Source organism: Oryzias latipes, chromosome 3 (assembly GCF_053564925.1).
Source record: "Oryzias latipes strain Hd-rR chromosome 3, Olatipes_Hd-rR_3.1".
In the NCBI taxonomy this organism is placed as follows: Eukaryota; Metazoa; Chordata; class Actinopteri; order Beloniformes; family Adrianichthyidae; genus Oryzias; species Oryzias latipes.
This window is the reverse complement of record NC_136239.1, coordinates 8,733,672-8,748,735: the sequence shown is the minus strand read 5'-3', so window position 1 is coordinate 8,748,735 and position 15,064 is coordinate 8,733,672. Positions and strand designations below refer to the sequence as shown.

The following is a 15,064-nucleotide window of genomic DNA, read 5'->3' as shown; positions in this document are numbered from 1 at the left end:
ATAATTATATAAAGTATATATATCAATAAAATAAGACATCTTTTCAATAACACCAGGTCTATGATCTCTGCATAGATGTGAGAAACACAAAAGAGTTTTTTTTTTTAAATTACTAAAAGAAGTTCAAACAGTGAACAACAAATGGGGTATATTTAGCTTTAGAAGCATGCTGCTTCTGTATTAATTACATTTAATGAAAAATTAATGTAAGATTTAACAGTCTTGTTCAACTTAGAAGTTAAATTTTTAAAAGTAGCTCTTAGGCCAGGGGTGTCAAACATACGGCCTTCCAGGTGCTTTAGTCTGGCCCACACATGAAGACTAAAAATCAAAAGGATGTTTAAAAAAGAAAGCATGTTTCTAGTCCATTCCTGTGGCAAGTTATGATTTTTTTTTTAAATAACCGAAATGCACAATTCCACCACTAGGGCGAGCGAAGGAAAAGCAAAACAGGAAAAACAGCATATATCTGCATGTGCCAAAAGCACAGGCTAACAGCTCTGCGTCTGGGTAGTTCAGCTCCCTGTGAGCCTCACCAATGTTATGTTGCTATAAGAATGATGAGCTGATGAGATAGTCAGCTCTCTAGTTACTGTGCTGGATGATGTTGGAGTGAACTGGTCATGTGACGCCACTGATGGCGCCCCATTGAAGATCACGATGTAGGCAGGTCTTGCCACTGTGTTTTGCACACTTGAATGACAGTAAATGTGTTGCTGCACAGGATTTAAATCCTGACATTGCTGGCCAGGCGAAGGTTCAAGAGAGAAAGGGAGGTTAACTCCCAACTCATATGTTAACAAATGTTTGCAAGTTTAATTTTGTGTAATTTTTTAATGGTTTGGTCATTTACAATTTAGGCAGGCATTTCTTTTTTCCCGTACCCCCTTTTGAGTTTATCATCGGGATTGCTTCAGTTTCAGATGTAAAATATTCAGTCTGTATAAAAATGAATAGACCTTTTTTTTAAGTGAAATTAATTTTATTTAAGATCCATTGGCCTGTGTGAATGAATGTGCAATAGGAAATGATTAGGCTACCATGTTGGTTGAGGCATGCTTTCCAATTAAGTAAAAAAAAAACTAAAACAAAGCTTTACGTTACTGGTCCGGCCCACTTGAGATCAGACGGGTTGAATGTGGCTCCCGAACCAAAATGAGTTTGACACCCCTGTCTTAGGCTATATTAGTTTGCGCAGAGACAAAGCTTTTAGCTATGTAGTTGACTAGGGTTTTATGGGTTCTGAAATTAAGTTTTTTCTTTTTCTTTAATTTTTTTACAATCGTCAACAAAGGTATGTGCGCTGTTGATATTTGATACTTACGTCTGCATATTTTGCAGCAGGTTCCTTCAACATGCACTGGGAGCATGTCTTCTGAGCAATTTGCTGGAGGACAGAAAATCCTGCGACACTCCACCACTCCATTCTGCAGGGAAATTATGTTTTATTGAAAAGAAAAAAAACCATTTAAAAACGTGTCAATATAATCCTCAACCTGAAGTTTAGTTTGACAGAAAAGAAACTTGCTTGTGGCACTATTGAAAACTTCCCTTTGAACTCATGTTTTCTTCAGTGTGGTACTACAGTACATACTTTTATTGAGAAGCATGCAGAAGTATGGCAGCACACCTGCCCCTTTCCAATTCTCATTTTTCTGTAAATGGTTTTCACAGCACGGTGGCGCAGTGGTTAACACTCTTGCCTCACAGTGAGTGACATTTCTGTGTGGAGTTTGCATGTTCTCCCCTTGCAAGCGTAGGTTTTCTCCGGGGACTCCGGCTTCCTCTCACCGTCCAAAAACTTGCTTCATAGGTTAATTGGTTACTCTAAATTGTCCATGGTGTGAATGTAAGAGTGCATGGGTGTGATTGTGGCCCTGCAACAGACTGGCGACATGTCCAGGATGTTCCCTGCCTTCGCCCGCAAGTGGCTGGGATAGGCAGCCAAATGTCAAATTTTTTAAATTAAAATTTCTTAAATTACAAATTTTATTTTTTTAGCTTCCACTTTCCCTTAACTATGCTGCGGAACACTAGTGTCTCATAATTGTCCGTGTCTTTTATTAGTAGGGTAAGAAAAACATTGGATGGTAGCTCCTCCCACACACGGCGGGAGCGTCAGGTTTCTAAGCATACTTTCAGACAAATGTCCAGCAGCGACTTTTAACATGTGAAAACAAAGGCAAAGAACGGGAGTTTGATGCACAAATCCCATTCGATGTGAAAGAGAAGGGAGAAGGGGGAGGCAATCCACAGACACGTCTGTGCAGACCCAGGGCTGTGTAGTGTAAAAGGTGAATAAAATAATGACACTCGGGGACGTGAGTCTGTCCGGAATCAGCACCACTGGTTTTCACTACGTCTCCTGCAAGGCATTGGGTTAATGTTCCAGCGTTTCTTACTGTGCTGCTGTTAACTGTCATGAAGCAATTCAAATGCAAACAACTGTTCTAACAGTTTGCAAATCTTCGTGATGAAAGCAGGAAAACAAGTTAGTTCTTGTTTGAGGTTTGTGTTTGAGAACAAAGGAATTAAAGTCTGAGATTCCAGTGTTTTCTTTATTAAAGAAAGAACTGCTTTCTAATGATGTCTGGATTGAAGGAAAAATTCAATTTCAGACTTCAAGCACTTTTGAAAAATTTAAAGTTAAGTTTAAACATAAGTAATAACAAAATCAACAAAACACCATTAAGGTTTAGTAGCCAACCTTCAAGGTGGCATAAGACCCAGACATCTCTAAATCTATAACAGCTTTTTGAGGATCCTAATATTGTCAGCTATTACTCATGCCCTGAGGGACAGAACTCATTTTTCTCCTGCAAGCACCTCTTCATTTTACGTCCTTTTACGATTTCTCAAGCACCCAGTGGTTATCAGGTAATGACATGTCCATGGGAGGTAACCAGAATGTCTAAACTTTAGCCTGTGCTTCCTGTGCAGTGATGCAGCTACTCGAACTCCCAGAAGCCCAGGATGACCTGATTAAACAAGTTTGAAATTCTGAGCCTTAGGTAAAAGTGTGGAGTGCCAAAAATGCTTATTAGGGGTGTTTTTTTTTGGATGGTTTGCAGAAGTCAGAGAACAGTGGAAAAATGGGCAGGTTGAAACAAGTCATTAGAAGTCATAATAATATTTATTTACAGTGTTGTGCCTATTGCTTTCAAACTTTAATTCAAAACAGATTACTTATTTTTATGTAATAGTGACTTCTTAACTTCAAATATTTGTAATATGCTACAGGACTTCTGGATTATTGTACTTTTGGTTATTTCAGGAAAATAACTGCAAAGGTTAGTTTTAACACATATGAGCTAGTCAGGTGACCACCATGCAGTTTAGAATTAAAATGAAAGCTGAAATCAGTGCAGAAAGAACGATCACCAAAAAAAACAACACATCTATAAAGCTTGTTTTACAGATCTTCTGATGACCAAAGTGGTCAAAGAGGAAATAACTAGCAAAAAAATTACATTCACTTATACCATACAAAAGACAAATACAAACACTTAAAGCCACATTTTTTTTCATTTTAGTTCATTTCAGTTTGAAGGAATCACAATGCAAAACCACCAAAATGTAAGAATGATGGCGATGATAGCAATGCTCTTACAGGAATTATAGGATGAACTAAACGACTAACCCATGATTTTGAGGAGCTGATGGCATACCCAAACAAATGATGTGTTTTTTATAATGGGAGCAAATTAACAAAAACACAAAGAAAAAAGAGTCAAAATGCCTATTTTAAAGCATAAATCATACATTACCTTTGTACTGCGTTGGGATTATGATATTCACCATGTTGTCCATGTTAATAATAAATAAATCTCTACTGATGTTAATGGCATTGATATGGCTTTGGTGAAAACAATCAGTGGAATTCTGAAACCATTAGAATATATTTTTAATTTATCATTCTTAACAGGTCATTTCCTAATCAAATGAAAATAGCAAAAGTTATACCACTGTACAAAACCGGGAACAAGCATCACTTCACAAACCATAGGCCAGTTTCTATGTTACCGCAGTTATCAAAGATACTGGAAAAAATGTTCATAACCAGATTAAACTCTTTCATCGAAAAGCACAACATACTGGACGAAGGACAGTATGGGTTCAGGTCAAATCGATCAACATCACTGGCCCTGATGAATGTAACAGAAAATATTACAAATGCAATTGATAATAAAAAACACGTAATCGGGGTATTTATTGATTTAAAAAAAGCTTTCGACACAATTAACCACGCTATGTTAATTAATAAATTGGAACAGTATGGCATTAGGGGGTTAGTGCTAGACTGGATCAGAAGCTATTTGAGCAACAGAAAACAGTTTGTAAAGGTTGAAGGTGCTTGTTCCCAATGTTTGGATATTGTTTGTGGTGTCCCTCAGGGGTCGGTTCTGGGACCAATATTGTTTATTTTATATATAAATGATTTATTTAAGGTTTCTAACAAATAACGGCTAGTTTTATTTGCTGATGATACAAATGTGTTTTGTGATGGGAATGAGCTGCAGCAACTCATAGAAAATGTTAAGAAGGAGATGGAAAATCTGAAGCTGTGGTTTGATGTAAGCAAACTTTCACTAAATTTAAGTAAAACAAAAATTATGTTATTTGGTCACCATAAAGGTAAGAATATTAACATTGACATGCACATAAGTGGGGTGAAACTTGAAAGAATTTAAGAAACTAAATTTCTTGGGGTCATAACTGATGACAAACTAACCCGGAAAGCACATATTAGCTACTTACAAACTAAACTATCCAGAAGTATTTCTGTTTTGAATAAAGCTAAACTGGTTCTTGACCACAAATCACTCCACATGTTATAGTGTACATTGGTTTTACCATATTTTTCTTATTGTGTAGAGGTTTGGAGGAACAACTATAAAACAATGTTACATTCACTTTCAATACTTCAGAAGAGAGCAATACGAATCATACACAAAGTCAGTTACCTTGAGCACACAAATAAATTATTCATAGAATCAAAATTACTCAAATTCTACGATCTAGTAGAGTATTGTAACGCTCAAATAATATTTAAGGCCGAAAACAATTTATTACCGACGATAGCCAAAGGTTATTTATTAAAAGAGAGGAAAAATATAATTTTAGGGAAAAAAAAATTTCTCATACATAAAGCACGTACAAATAAAAAGAGATTCTGTGTTTCAATTTGTGGGTTGAAGTTGTGGAACAGAACCAGTAAATGCTTGAAACAATGTCCAAACATAAAAGAGTTTAAGTATAAATACAGAAATATGATCATGGACAAATATGTACAAATACAAAAAAATACAGAAAGTCAGCATTTGTAAATCTGCATACTTTGAGATTGTTTTGTTATTCATTTGCATGTTTTTTGGAAATAAGAATTACTTGTGCACTGTAACCGAATATACACTTGGGTAGGGCACTGGACTTTGATGGTGGGAGTACTGGGTTTAGTTAGGAAAGTAAGGACTCAAGGTAAAGGGGGTGAGAGTTTATAAGATTTTTCTTCTTCTCACTCCCTTTTGGACTTGTGTTTATATAATTTTGTCTTGTCTTGTTTTATATAATTTTCTTGTTTTTTTTATATAATTTTTGTCTCGTTTTTGTCTTTTGTTATTTTACACTTGTTTTCACTTGTCCAAAATAAAAAAGGGTACTACTACTACTATTACTAAATGAAATAAGACTTTATTCCTCAATGGAAGGATGAATCCAATACTCACATTACATGCACAATTCCTGCAGTTTTTAGTCTCCACCCACAGCTCTTTATCCCGGTACACAATGCCATTGGCGCTGCAGGTCCTCTCGCAGTGACAGCCTTCAAGTTGAGTCAGCCTTGACTCAGCATAGTTCAGCTGCAAACAGATTCAGTACAATCACAAGATCTTTCAATAGTGGGACATATGTTCAGCCATCATGCATTCTCTTTACCCTCTTTACCCTGCTTGGGGTTTTACAGGTACCTGCTTTTCCACTAACCACTTAATATAAGTACATGGGATAAGTGATCAGGATTCAGCTCAAGCCCAGCACCTCAGGCAAAAACTCTTCACAGAAAAGGCAGAAAAGATTGACAGCTTCTATGCTGCCTTCATCCATCTCTGTTCTTGCACCCTTATCCTTTTTTTCTGATTATTATTTTTTAATAATAATCAGCTCTTTTTGAATAAAATAAATGTGCTGCAGTCAACGTCGGCAGAGTTGACTCTCTTTAATCTCTCTACACCTCTAACGGAAGTCCAGATATTTGACTTTCCTGATGGTTTTAGGTAATTCAGTGATATTTACACATCCCAAATTAATTTTTTTGTTGAGTGGTTGGTTGATTTAGAGGGGTTGATTTGTTTGTTAGGTGGGTGGTTGGTTGGCTGTTGGGTTGATTGGTTGTTTTTTTTAGGTGGTTGGTTGGTTGGTTCATTCATTCATTTTTTTTTTGAGGACAAAATAAGCTTTTGCTAAACCACTTCTAATTTGGATTCTTAAGAAACAAAGACAACAATTCCAAATGCTGAAGAGATAGAAACTTTCAGTGACAACCAGACTGCAAAAATTACTTAAACAACTGTCTGCAGTTTTTTATAGCCCAGTGGTTAATCCATAATTTTAGTTAATGACTCCAAGACAAAAGCATCTGAATTAAATAAAGAGTATGCTGAAAAAGAAAAAAAACTGCTGCACTCTGTAGGAGATCCCTAGCCATTTTAAATTCACAGAAACAGAAAGGATGTTCAAAAAGATAATTATTTCAAGTACACAGCAATCCCCAAAGACTTTATTGACGATGTTGATGTTTTTAGAAAAGAGAGTGCAACTCCAGGCTGTATCCCGACCAAAAGACCAGCATAGGAATCCTAATAAACAGTGAACAAAATCTGTTGCAGGACTGACAGACAGTCACTAAAAGTGTTTAGAAATAAAGACGAGAACACAAAGTTGTTTCCCACTAACACACATTACCTAATTATATTTGTATTGTTCTTCTAAAGACAATCGTCTCATGGAAATTTAAAAAAGGTTTTAGGTCCTGATTTCCAAAATGTGTTTTTCAATTTTTCGTCAGGTTAGAATGGAAACCAACTGCTGTTATAAAGTCTCAGTTTATTTTGAAGAGGATTCACATGACAGGGGTGTCCACTTTCACTGCTAGGTCAATGTGCAGACGCATTGAAACGTCCTACGGTGCGTTTTGACCGTCAGGCTCGGCAGTCTAGCGGCAGCATGTTTTAGGCAGTGTGGTGCGATGTTTCCAGAGTTCAAACATTTGAACTTTGGACAAAAATGTGTGTGATTTTTGATGATTTTGTTGATGACGTGATCAGCAGGTGGAGCCCAAAACCAAAAAGATGATCAATCTCGTTTGTTCCCCTCCCATGCATTATGATATTCTTCTTATTTGTATCTTAATGATAATAAAAGTTCTTTTAATTTTGTTCTTAATTTTATGACAGAGAGACAGAAGTACCCCTGAAAGCGGACATCATTAAGATGAAGCTCCTGCAGTAAATGGTGAAGAAACCGTTCTGGGAGAGTCTCTGAATGATCTCATGAATTCAGACATGGAGACATGATTACCGATGCTTTTGTAGAACTCATCAAAATAAATAAACCTGATCTCTAGAATTCATCGGTGTCTTCCATGCTTGGATTTGATTGGATATGAAATATAATAATAATAATAATGGATTGGATATATCTACGTTTTTCCAGACGCTCAAAGCGCTTACAATGTGTACATTATTCATTCACTACTCATCCATACTTGGTGATAGTAAGCTACCTATGAAGCCACAGCTGCCCTAGGGGCAGGCTGACAGAGGCGTGGCTGCCAGTTCGCACCTACTGACCTCTGACCATCTCCGGGACATTCATCCACAGTCACACACCAGTGGAGCTACACTGGAGGCAAAGAGGGTGAAGTGTCTTGACCAAGGACACAACAACAGTTGACTGGGGGGACCGGGGATTGAGCCGCCAATCCTTCGATCGTTGGACGACCTGCTCAATAAGTCCACATAAGATATACAGTGAACGCTTCCATTTAGTGATGGGCTAAAAGCTTTGGACAGTAGCTCCTCCCACTTGCAGCATCAATATCATAAATACATTTTTGGACAAGCAGTAAGCATTAAATTTAATAAGTGAAGAATGAAAATTTGATGCGGGATTGTGTTTGGTGTGAACGCAGCATAAAAATTCTCTGAAAACCTGTTTCTAGACTGGGGGTGGTCTGCAGTATTCTAACACATTCCAGAAATGGTTAATGGGCCATCAAACCAGTCCACCAGTTCTACAAAAAGGCAGATGGGTTAGGATTATGGCACTACTTTAAGAAAAGATGAGGCCGTGATAGAAAACAAAGGGGAACTTCCTGAACAGCAATGTCTTCTGCCGCACGTTCTCTGACAGTGGTCGGAAGACGCAGGGGAGTTCTTGTCTAGGACTGAAGGCTGATCTTCCTTCGGGGTTCACTTTCTTCTCAGTTTTTTAAGATGAACTTTCTTTATTACTTTAATTTCTTAACTCCAAAACGGCGACTTACTGCATGTGCACACGTTCCACACACTCACACGCGCTCTTCACCCCTCCCTTCCTGCTCTGCGCAAGCAGTCACACCAGTTTCAGCACACACATACACACACACACACACACGCACACACACACAGATCCCACAACACGTGCTTTTCTCCTTTCTACAACAAATTTGATCACAGTTGCAGATATAGGCAGGTGTAGGTATCCAATCCGTAACGGTTGCATGTGCGAAATGCGTCAACGTCTGGTCAGGTTTACAGTTCTTATAAGACGTTAAAACCGCCATTAACAACAAAAATTACGGTTTCGAATTCACAGTTATGATTAGGTTAATGTAAGAGATGTAAGACCTGTGGATATGCGGTCCCAAAGTGTGCTTTGTTCATGTTCCGCCGCGGAAAAAATTCAGACGTCCAAACATTACTCCCCGCTCCTCCCCTCCCAGCCTTCCCCCACCGGGTGACTAGCGTCCCCCTTTGAGATGCCGCCGCACCAGGACCACTGCAACAGTACAACAAAATCTGAAAATTGAAACAAGATCGAAGAAGCCACGGCCTCTCAAAATTCAAAACAAAGAATGTTATAGACCACGTCTGTCAAACTCAAGGCCCGGGGGCCAAGTGTGGCCCTCCATGTCATTTCATGTGGCCTGTGAGAGTATAAAATTTTTTAATTTCTTAAAATAAAAATAAAAATTGATGTGTATTTATTCATATCTAGGGGGAATCGGACTTGAAATAACAGATTGGGCAACTATTCATTAGGACTTAAACATTGTCCATATAATCTACCCTGACAGAATCAAATGTAAAAGGATTTATGCTAGAGTAACAAGCAAACCTATGTTTTTTTATGCAACTGCAATTGTCACTTTAAAAAGTTAAATACATAAATAATGAGTTATTTACATTAAGAAGTAGTTACGTTTATTTTTCATTACATTAAGTGACATGTACAAGTTACATCTAGCCCTTTGAGGACAACCGCTATGCTGTTGTGGTCCTCTGTGAAAATGAGTTTGACACCCCTGTTGTAGACACTAAAAGAGTCAAACACCTTAACATCCATCCCGACAGAATCTGGACTGCAGAAAACTGGGCACTAGGTTCAGCATTTACTGTCATGATTTGAACTTGTTGTCTTGTTTTTGGTCCTTGTTCTGTCTTGTTTCTGTTTCCTGTTTTATTTTGAAAGTCTCCTGTCTTGTCTGTTTTCTTGAGTTTTACTTCCTTTGGTCCCCATCAGCCCTGATCGTGTCCACCTGTGTCTTGTCTGCCCTGTCTGTATATAAGTCTTGTCTCTGCCTTCCTCCTGTGTTGGTCCATTATTCCTGTTCCGGTGTTCATGTCATGTCATGCCATGTTCCTCGTTCCTTGTTCCTTGTCTCATGCCACGTCACAGTGAGTTTTTGTTTTTTGGTTTTGTCATCCTTCTCGGCAGCGCCCTTTGTTTGTAATTAAACCCCTTGCCCTTGAACCGTGTGCCTCCGCCTCTGCATTCTGGGTCCTACCAGCTCTCGAGCCCCACCACCGTGACATTTACACTTGATTATGCAATTCTGAGGACGTAATCAGAGGGAGGAACAGATATACAGTAAAAGTGTATTTGTTTTTACTTTATTGACATTATTTTCTTTTTATTGAAGAAGAGCAAAGCCATCAGATTAAACAGGGCGTGAACTTATCCCTGATAAATGAATTTTTAAATCATAGGATTTACAAAAAAAAAAATAATCAACAGAACCAGAAGAGCGTTTTTTTCTGTTTTTGACCCACGTCTAGACTGTTCCCAAACACAAGACATTTGATATGGTGCCTCTGTCAGACTCCTCCCCCTTTCCTCTCCGCTTGGCTCCTGATTCATCCCAGCTGCGACCGTTTACCGCATCCCCTCACCCACCTTCATAAGGAGTTTCAGGATCATCATTCTTCGCCAGTCCGTTGCCCCTGATGGTGCATAGTTGGTCATCACGTCTCGTTCTTGTTGCTTTGTTTCGTCAAGCCTGCGCCTAACTTCTATCTCTACTTACTTCCAGGAATCCATTGTCACAAGTGGTCGACAGAATCTGCCTCAGTCCGGAGCCCTCCCTCTGTCTTCTCCTGCTGGTCACATCTTGAGCCTCTGCCGTCTCCTGCCATCTCTCGGACCTCCTCCGACGTCGACTCCTTCCGAAGGTCTGCGGAAGAATCCACCAGTGATGCCACCGAAGTCTGCTCTTGGCTCGTTGGGAGCTCAAGATCCTGCTCTTAATCTCTCACCTACTTGTTGATTAAAACCCCTTACCTGGTTTTATTTGCACCTTAGACATGTAGGGGCCTTGGTAGGGGGGGTGCTTGGACATCACTGCCAGCAAGCAGCGGATGTCCTCCTAGCACCCTACCCACCAATTTTAACCGCACCTTAGACATTTAGGGCCCCTTGGTGGGGAGGGTGAGGGGACGTCACTGTGAGTAATCAGGAGATGTCCCCTTAGTGCCCTACCCGCCAATTTTAACCGCACCCCCCTTAGTACACACACCCCTCCCCCCTCAATATATACATCCCAACATAAACACACACACATGCACGCACACACTCTCTCAAACACACATACACGCACACACATTTTGCAAAGAAGGTGGGACCTAGGACCATCTGTCCCCTGCCTCTTCCCTGGTGGGGGGTACGGGCCCCTTTGCAACGGCGGCTGTGTCCCCGGGGTGCCGGCTTCCTGGGCCCGGCGGTGCTCTCTCCGCGCGGTGGGGGGGTTCACATTACATCTGATGTGTTCGTTCCGGGGGTGTTCGTTTCCCTGGGGGGGTGGGTTCTGGTCCTTGCTCCTGAGTGCTGGGCCCCGCCAAATTTCCAACTGTGGCCGAGCCTGGTCGGGCCATATTTACAACACCCCTTGTGGGCCCTCTTTTTTCCCCGGGGTTCCCCCCTCCTGGGCGGGGGCGGCGGGCCCCTGCCTCGCTCCTCCCTGGACCAACCGTGGGCCGGGCGGATGGCTGCCTGGAGTGCGGAGTGGGTCTCCCTTGGGGGGTCCTGGCTCGTACCTGGGGTTGGGGCGGGGGGATGCCCGGAACTCCTGGGTGGTGGTGGGGTGCTCGTCTGGGGCTGTGGGCGTCCTTCTCCGGTGGGGCCCTGCGCTGGGTTCTCCCGGCGCGGCGGGGGGGCTGCTCTCCTGGTTGGGCTGGGGCGGCGCCCTCTTTCCCTCCGTGCCTCCCTGCTCTCTGGCTCTGGGGGCCTTGCGGCGGCCCTGCTGGCCCTGGCCTGGGTGGCGGGCTTGGTCGCCCGGGCGGCGGTTGATCCCTGCCGGTTCCCGTGTGGCGTTGGGGGGATTCCGGCTACCGCTGCTGGTGCGGTGGGGGTCTTGGGGTGGGGATGGCTGGGCACTCTCCCTCCTTCTTTTCACGTTCCACCATCCATTTTAGAAGAACATAAACACTCACCTGAGCACAGGTGTTAGCTCAACAGACTGAATGACTGAAATATTTCACACTAGTTGGTTTTAAGGCATAAGTATGCGTGTGAACATTATCTGTTTTGTGTACATGTCGACAGGTGGACATTTTTGCAACTAACAGGTGTGTTTATAACATTTGAGTGTGTGTGTGGACAGGCTCCGCCCTTTTTTTTGTTTTTTTTCATTTAAACCTTACCATAATGATTAACAACCAGTAAACTTGTTGCTTTATGCACAAATGGCCGCTGCCCAACAAGACCTTTTTCACCGCCTCGTCGGTATGACTCAGACCTTACTTGAATTAACTGGACAATTTACCCATGTCTTGGCTCCCACAGCTCAGGCTCCCATCAATCCTACCTCTTCCGGTTCCGGATCTCCATCCGCTTCAGAAGACTTCCGACTTTCTTCGGGGACATGGAAGCCTGCGGAGGATTTTTACTGCAGTGCCAACTGATATGTCAACAAGCCCCCTGTTACTACCAAACAGACCACAGTAAGATAACTCTCATTATAAATTCTCTAGGTAATAAAGCACTCCAGTGGGCCCAAGCTTTTCTCTCTGCCAACCCTATTAGTCACCTCACGTACGAACGTTTCATCAGCAAGTTCTGTTTGATCTTTGACCAACCCCGAAGACAGGAAGAAGTGAGCCGGCGGCTTCTCGCTCTTAAGCAGCGGAGTCGACCGGTTAGTGACCATGTTGTCGACTTTCGAATCCTGGCGGTTGAAGCTGGCTGGCCCGACGTGGCCCTAAAAGGTGTTTTTTTACCAATCGTTGAATGAACAGATTAAAGATCATCTCTGCTCTCAACCCGAAGCACGTTCATTTGAAGAGTTGGTCTCCGCGGCGCTCAGATCGGACCTTAGACTACGGGAGCGTCAGAGAGAACGCACTCATCCTCCTCCTCGCCCCATCGCCAAGCCATTAGGTGCTCCACCTGCCGATCATAGCATACACACGGAAATCCCCATTTCTATAAAACCTCCGGAGGAACCTATGCAGATCGGTCATTCGAGGTTGTCCGAGGAAGAACGCCGCAAGATGCGCGACGAAGGAGCATGCTTCTACTGCGGAACAAAAGGTCATTTAGTTTCCACATGCCCTCTTCGTTTAAACTCCCAAGCCCCTCGTTAAACGACAGGCCACGAGGGAGCCAGTCTCCAAGTATTTTGGTGAAGAGTCTTTGTTAATTCCTGTCAAGCTATGTTGTGATCTTGTCGTCCACGATTTAAAGGCCCTCATATACTCTGGGGCAGAACAGAGCGTTATTGATCATCATCTGTTTAACCGTTTGTCGATACCCACAGAACCACTGGACATCCCTATTGAAGCCTCTGGTCTGGGTGGTCAACACCTATCGCGCATCACTCACCGCACCAAGCCCATTTACTCGTCGTGTCAGGTAATCATAGGGAGTCCATTCGTTTCCTCGTTACTCAGTCTGCTCACACTACCATAGTGCTGGGGTTTTCCTGCCTCAAACTACATAACCCTCAATTCAACTGGTCTCAGGGGACCATCACTCAATGGAGCCCCTACTGCCTCGCCAACTGTTTACTTTCTGCCGTCCCCAATGTGTCCCCTCATTGTGTGGAGAGTCCTAGTCAGGTCGATCTTACTGCTAATCCGCCGTGTTATCATGACTTAAAGACCATTTTCAGTAAATCTAAGGCTAGTGCTCTGCCCCCGCATAGACCTTATGATTGCGCTATAAATCTCCTGCCAGGTGCTCTGCTGCCCAAGGGCCGATTATTCAATCTATCCGGTCCCGAACGAGCTGCTATGGAACAGTATGTCCAAGAAACACTCTCCCTGGGCCACATACGACCGTCCTCCTCCCCTGTGGGAGCAGGCTTCTTTTTTGTGGAAAAAAAGGATAAGACACTCAGACCATGCATCAACTACCGCGAACTAGTTATTCATTGCCATTGATTTCATCCGTTTTTGACTCTGTTCAGGAGGCCCGGATCTTCACTAAATTAGACCTACGCAACGCCTATCATTTGGTCTGCATCAAAGATGGCGAGGAATGGAAGACTGCCTTTAACACTCCCCTTGGGCATTATGAATATGTGGTCATGCCTTTTGGCCTCACCAACGCCCCGGCAGTTTTCCAAAGGTTAGTAAACGACATCCTCCGCGATTTCATTAATCGCTTTGTATTCGTTTATTTAGATGACATTCTTATTTATTCCAACGACCAGCCCCAGCATGAACACCACGTGCGTCTCGTACTCGAGAGACTATCAGAAAATCAGCTCTTTGTTAAATTTGAAAAATGTGAGTTTCATGTGACCACTGTCCAGTTCTTAGGTTACATCATCGAGGCGGGTTGCATTCGACCTGACCCATCCAAAATTGAGGCAGTTGCTAACTGGGCGCCACCTGACAGCCGAAAGAAACTCCAACAATTCCTGGGATTCGAAAACTTCTACAGACGTTTTATAAGTAACTACAGCAGTATTGCCTCCCCTCTTACACGTCTAACTTCCACTAATCATCCCTACCTCCGGTCCACGGAAGCTCAACAAGCCTTTAAAAAATTAAAGAGTCTCTTTGTTACAGCCCCCATCCTCATCCAGCCTGACTCCTCTCTGCAATTCGTGGTGGAAGTGGATGCTTCGGACTCAGGAGTGGGGGACGTTTTATCCCAAAAGGAAGCCGTCACTGGCAAGTTGAAACCCTGTGCTTTCTTTTCACGGAAATTGTCTCCTGCTGAACAGAATTATGATGTGGGGAACCGGGAGCTTTTGGCCATCAAGCTGGTGCTGGAAGAGTGACGTCACTGGTTGGAGGGGGCCGAGCAGCCATTCATAGTATGGACCGATCACAAAAACCTGGCTTATCTCCGTTCCGCCAAGAGGCTAAACTCCAAGCAAGCTCGATGGTGTCTCTTCTTTGATCGCTTCCAATTTCCAATCACCTACAGACCCAGATCTCGTAATGTCAAGCCCGACGCCCTATCCCGGAAATACACCCCCTCTGAACAGTCCACCTCCACTATCCTTCCTTCCACCTGGATCATTGGAAACCTGACATGGGACATCAAGACCAGGGTACTTCAAGCACTCGCTAAA

General features: G+C 42.5%; 1 protein-coding gene across 7 annotated transcripts in view; it reads right to left on the bottom strand.

Annotated features, from left to right (window-relative positions):
* The window catches only part of LOC101158260 (protein kinase C-binding protein NELL1), a 603,730-nt gene that overhangs the window by 419,214 nt on the left and 169,452 nt on the right, over window positions 1-15,064 (bottom strand). For all 7 annotated transcript variants that reach the window (XM_023952325.2, XM_078944996.1, XM_078944997.1 and 4 more), the window contains exons 8-9: window positions 5,727-5,861; window positions 1,325-1,427 (exon numbers count right to left, since the gene is read on the bottom strand). In XM_023952325.2, coding sequence (XP_023808093.1) covers window positions 1,325-1,427; window positions 5,727-5,861 — 238 coding nt within the window. The remainder of the gene's footprint in view (window positions 1-1,324; window positions 1,428-5,726; window positions 5,862-15,064) is intronic.